The sequence below is a fragment of the Pundamilia nyererei genome, unplaced genomic scaffold (assembly GCF_000239375.1).
Source record: "Pundamilia nyererei isolate P.nyererei 1_Seehausen unplaced genomic scaffold, PunNye1.0 scaffold00010, whole genome shotgun sequence".
Taxonomy (NCBI): domain Eukaryota; kingdom Metazoa; phylum Chordata; class Actinopteri; order Cichliformes; family Cichlidae; genus Pundamilia; species Pundamilia nyererei.
Window position 1 is genome coordinate 4,185,986 of NW_005187411.1, and position 6,310 is coordinate 4,192,295.

General features: G+C 40.7%; 1 protein-coding gene across 1 annotated transcript; it reads left to right on the forward strand.

Annotated features, from left to right (window-relative positions):
- Window positions 1–2,679: 2,679 nt before the first annotated feature.
- Window positions 2,680–5,032, forward strand: htr1b (5-hydroxytryptamine (serotonin) receptor 1B). The gene has a single exon (XM_005723896.1). The coding sequence runs from the start codon at window positions 3,081–3,083 to the stop codon at window positions 4,212–4,214; it is 1,134 nt and encodes a 377-aa protein (XP_005723953.1). The 5' UTR covers window positions 2,680–3,080; the 3' UTR covers window positions 4,215–5,032.
- The last annotated feature ends 1,278 nt before the right edge of the window (window positions 5,033–6,310 follow it).

Here is a 6,310-nt window from a genome sequence, read left to right on the forward strand (position 1 = left end):
GGGTATTTAAGTCACTGTTAACTTCCTATCAGCTTGAAGCAGTCTGACCAGTCTCCTCTGACCTCAGGCATTAACAAACCATTTCCTCCAGAGAACTGCTGCCCACTAGACATTTTTTCTTTTCTGGACCATTCTCTGTAAACCTTAGGGCAGACTGTGTGGGAAAATCCCAGTAGATCAGCTAGACTGGCACAAATAATCATGCCACACCTAATCATTTAGTCGCTTAATCAGTTAACCTGTTAGCAGTTGGACGTACCGCCCACGGTACATTGGATGGTTTAGGGGACTAATTGGACTGCTAAGGGGTTAACTCACTGCCCTTTCCTATTCTATTGCTCAGCTTGAACTTCAGCAGGTCGTCTCATTTCTCCATGCCTAAATGCACTGAGATGCTGCCACGTGATTGTTAGATATTTGTGTTATCTTGCAGCTGAACTTTTTATTTTATAAAGTGACTGATGAGTCACTTTCTAGGCAATCATACAATCTTAGTAAGCAGAAATGGAAATTTTAGCACATGAAATACCTCCTTATTATATGAAATAAATAAGTACTTAAATATTGTTTAGAGGTTTAATTGCTAAACTTAATTCACATAAAAATGCCACTTTAATATCTGAGACATGATCAGTTGTGTTACGTCGTCTATGAGTTTTAGGGAAAAGTAGTAAAAAGAAAATGCCACAAGCTTTATTTGCACTACAATATTGGCCCAGAACTTCTCCTAACAAAACCACCTGAGAACTGCAGATGAAGGTGGTCTAATGTGAATCGGAAACCCAGCCAGCAGAACTTAAGTCAATTTCAATTAAAAGTTTCTGATGAGGAAAATGTATAATAGTGTAGAAGGGTGAATGTGACATCAGTTTGAGATGAGAAAGGAATATATAACAGCAGAGTCATTGCTTTGAGTTATTGTAGTTTCTCAGTTTGGAAACTTAACAGTGCTCTCGTGTGTGTGTGTGTGTGTGTGTGTGTGTGTGTGTGTGTGTGTGTGTGTGTGTGTGTGTGTTAAAGTACAGTTTATGTATTTCCAGACCTGACTGAAAAGCTCTGATATGATGCACTAAATGAGAGCATGAAGTTCACAGCCTCACATGCAGCAGTGACTCTGTGCCAATATCAATGACAGCTGCTTTCACACACCAGAAGTGTCAAAAGAGGAAGTGCTTAATGTGTGTGAACTCTTCACCCTTCATCTTGCATCCATGAATTGAAAATTAGCATCGCCACAATGTGAAAAATCAGCGTAAATACTTGATGTGACAAGTCCTCGTAAATACTAGAAAACAGTGTGCAGATACCTTTATTTATACAGCACTTTAAAAACATGGTTTTTGAAGCTATTTGATTGAGAAGCAAAATCAGGATACTCAGAGGCTGAATAAAATAATAATTAAAAAAATGTTCTGTGGTTGAATAATTCAGCTGGTAAAAATGGAACTTCTTGGGGGGGAAAGCTGTAACCGGACATTCAAGGTCTTGTTTGTCAGCTTGGATGAGTGCCTCATCCGCATGCAGTTTAAATGGTCCATCCAAGTGGGGTGCAAACAAAACAGAAGCACAGCACAACAGTGATTTGATGCTAACAGAAGCGGGCTGTAAAGTAGACAAAGTCAATTTTGCTCTTTTTGCTGGCTTTTAGCAAATCAGTCAAAAGATGATGCCACAGTCAAAACCTTGTTGGAAAAATAATGCTAATAACAAACTACAAGCTCCTTTATAGTGCTAGAAACAGGGAACTACTTGATGGCTAACACCTTGGCATCAACAGGTCTCACGTGACTTTGGCTCACAACCTTACCAAGAGATGACATGTTATGTTATTTTGCAAGGTTTACAGTCAAATTTCCTTCAGCTATTTGTAAAAACACAAAACACAAATGTGGTCAAGATGATCTTTCTAGGCACTACTATATACCAGCATATCATCCAAAAAATCAGCACAACGTTGCAGCTCATTAATAACCATATTTAAAAGTCACTGAAATGTAGCCAGTGCATTTGGCACCAAATCCCATGAAGGTATATGCTTACAGTCTATAAGGACTTAATGGGACTTGGCAGTACTCCTTTAATAGATCAGACTTCCTCTTATACTGCGGTGCACCAGCTTGGTCAATATGGTCTCCAAGGCGAGGCCATGGGTAAGAATCGGACTTACTTAAAATCTTTGTTGAATTGGATTTTGGATCATCTACATCAATATCATGTTTGATCAAAGTTGTTTTAGAAGTTGTGTCCCTAAACAAAGATGGACAACTTCAAATGTAACCAGTGCATAAAACTCCAATATGGTTGGTTAAATGAGAGCATTTTGCACACTAACTGACTTGGCGCATTGAATTATTAACATTCAATACTAATGACTTAAGATTTATTCATACTTCTAATGGTTCATTAATTACCTATAGTTGTATGCTTTACAAAGTTGGATGTTAAAAGTTGGTGTGGTGACAACAGCACATTTTGTCTTTTGTAATCCAAGATGTTTCTTTATATATATCTAGAAGGGTATGTGGCAAATGGGAAACACTGGGCACTATGACCCAGAAGGCAGTCTACTCTTCAGAGAGAGAGAGAGAGAGAGCTGTGATCGGTGGCGCTTGTTTGATGTCAGAGTCTGTATAAAATCGAGACTCGGGGTTGGCTCAGCATTCAACCACAAGGGGCCTGCAAAGGCATAGCTCTCGAGAACCTCTGCCCTACATGTGGATTATCTGTGACATCCTCCCAGATGTTGGGTTATCAGGGCGCACTGCTCAACATTTATGCATAATAGTTTTTATTTGTTGCGTGCTTCCACAGTTAGGAAGTTTTCTTTTCATGGCTAAAACCCGGAGAAGTTTTCATTTCTGCGATGAATGGATACTTGCCTCCATATTTCAACATCTGCGCATTAAAATCTGATGTAAGATGAAAAAATGAAGAAGAAAAGAGTGAGTTTTTCCTGTTTCCACTGTGCCACTACTCTGAACGCATGGCACGGATGAGGCAACGCTAACGACGAGAGAAAGCTCATTCAATGCCAGACATCAGAGGGTGCAAATAAAATATGATAAAAGTGACTAAAAGTTATGGAGCTCTCGGGTCAAGTCGAGCCAACTCAGCGGGTCAACACCACAAACGACAGTTTTACTACAAATTCATCCATTGTGGATGAGAGCGCAGAGAGTGTCGCCTATCAGATCAGCTTGGCTGTGATTCTCTCGATTATCACACTCGCCACCACTTTATCCAATGCCTTTGTCATCGCAACGATTTCCCAGTCGAAGAAGCTGCAAACTCCCGCAAACTTTCTGATCGCCTCTCTGGCCGTCACTGACCTGCTGGTGTCTATCCTAGTGATGCCCATCTGCGTCCTGTACACCGTGATCCACACCTGGACGCTCGGACAAATAGTTTGCGACATCTGGCTCTCCTCGGACATAACGTGTTGCACTGCGTCCATCCTCCATCTGTGCGTAATCGCTTTGGATAGGTACTGGGCCATCACTGACGCAGTGGAGTACTCTAAAAAGCGCACAACGGGAAGAGCGGCAGGGATGGTGGCCACAGCCTGGGTCATCGCCATCTCCATCTCCCTCCCGCCTCTCTTCTGGAGACAGGTGAAAGCGGATGAATTAACAAGCTGTAGCGTCAACACAGATCACATTTTCTACACCATTTACTCCACTTTTGGGGCTTTCTACATCCCAACCTTGCTCCTCATTGTCCTCTACGGACGGATATACGTGGAGGCTCGGAAAAGGATCCTGAAGCAGTCCCCGAAGAAGGTTGGGAAGAGACTAACATCGGCTCACCTGGTCTCCAACTCCCCTGGGTCCGCGGCGTCCACTAGCTCTCTGCAGTGCGGGAGACACGACGCTCCGTCCAGCGACACCGGCTCTTCAACGAGCGAGAACCAGGTGAAAGTGACGTTGTCCGATGCGGTTTTGGAGAAAAAGAGAATTTCAGCAGCAAGAGAACGAAAAGCGACGAAGACTCTGGGGATAATCCTCGGCGCTTATATTATTTGCTGGCTTCCGTTTTTCATCTACACGTTGCTGGTGGCAACATGTGACACATGTTTTAACCCCGAGTTATTTGACTTTTTCACCTGGCTGGGATATCTCAATTCCCTCATCAACCCGATCATATACACCATGTCAAACGAGGACTTCAAAAAAGCTTTTCACAAACTCACGCGCTTCAGATGTTGCAGGCTGTGAGCTGCAGCACCTCCGGTCACTGACAACTTTTGTTTATGTGTCTATTTTCTTATATGAACTTCTGAAACAAGAATCCTTCAAATAATAAGCTCTCTGTGACTCACAGGCATTATGAGGATGTGAAAATGGGACTTTTTTCATTTGAATCGGGATGGAGAGGAAAAAAATGCCAGTTTTATTGAACAAAAAAAGAAAAAGTGGTGAGAAATTGTTCTACATAAAAGGCATAGTTGTAAAAAATATTTCCATTATCTAAATACATTAAAAAAATTCTAATTCAATGAAGCCATGATGAGGAGAAATGCCAATTTAGAAAAAAGTTTAAAAAAAAAAAGAAGCTTGTTTTTATTTACAAAAGACCTGATTTAGTATTTAATACAAAGAGAAATCATTTGTGAAGATAGGCATTTTGCATATTGAGGGTGGTGGTGGGAAACTTCTAATTTTTTTTGACACTGCTTCACTTTAACCTTTCACATATCAGTTAAGTGATGGATTATTCTGTGTGGATTCCTATTTGGCTGGTAAAGTATGTTAATGCAGTGCATAGCACTTACTCCCATGATGCCTGACCCATTAATGTGAATAAGCAGCAGAAATCAGGAGCAACAGACATGATTTTGAATTCATAAATACCTTTTGGATAAATGACCCTGGATAATTTTTTTGGGGATTATGTGAATACCTGAAAGCAAGGTTGCCGGTTCAGTTATATGTCTATGTATGCTGAAAATAATCATAGGTTTATATTTTGATCATAGTCTTGGGCCGCTCGATGCTGTGGTTGTCTTTGTTTAGAAAGGCACACCCATGCAGTTGAAAGGAAGAGTGAGAAGTCTGCTTTCCTTCTGGGGCTTTAAGAAAAGCTTCATCTGCAGCTGATATTAATGCAGCAAAGCTGATGATCACTCATTATAAATTCAATTCTGCTGAACAAACTTAATCTTGTTTAACTGTGCATGGGTGGGCCTGTTTTCTGCCACATTCAGTCTGTTTCTTCAGTATGTCCTGTTCGTGTGTCACATGGTTTCCCCATCTTATGGCCGCATAGAGTCATCTGAATTGTAGAATCTGGCTTGCAGAGCTACATAAAAAATGCTGAAGATCTGCCAGCATAAAATGAAAACAAAGTTTGTTGCTCTAGTATTTGTTCTCATTCAGAGGCGCTGTGTAATAAAGGCTTTCAAATATTTGTCTTTGAGTAAGAGCTTTAATGCAGTTCTTAGTAAAGATGAGCCATGCTGGTCCTTTCATTTGTGTTTTGCCATGTTTATATTGTGGCAGATGACTTGCAGTTTTCTCCCTGTTGTGAGGTGTTACCTTGAAATCTAATGAGAGATTAGAGTCACGGCCAGAAAACATTATGATGACATCAAAATTGAAATCCAACAACCTCTCGAGGCACTCGGAGATGTGGGAAAGCATTAAACAGCGCGGATCAATGTGGACAAGAGGGTGTCGTTTCGCATCACTTCCTCCTCATGTTTTAAGGTTGCGCTGCAGCTCGCTGCTGTTTGATCTCCTCACCATCTCCCTGCCCTTCCTCTGCCGCCTTCCTGCAGGAGAACAAGTCTTTGCTTTCATAGTTCAATAAGTCATGACAGCGAGCGCAAGTGATGCTATTCTAGTGTACTTCACGTATGCAGAAAGGGGCACTCATGTTGTCAGCACATATGGAAGCACACGCGCTGACATCTTTTGGCTTTCCATATATGAATTTTAACATGACCCATAACACTTGACAGAGGATTGCACTTGAACAGGAAGTCATTCAGAGAATTTTATACAATTTTCTAAGGCAGACGCAGGTGCGTTCAAGACTGACACAATGTAATATCTGTAATCTATATATTTAAAGACTTTGCTTGTGGTTGTGACTTTCACATTATTTATGTTTCCTAAAGGGAATCAGAGGTCTTAACTCCATGCAGAGATTTCAGCAACACGAACTAATGTTGTAATAATAAATAGTCTTTATTCAGTTCTACAATAAATGCTTTTATTGAAACTATTTGACTATAAAACACATAATAAATACAAAAAGTCTCAAAATTTTGGTCAGCTAAGGATAAGACGACGAACAAATTGAATAAAAT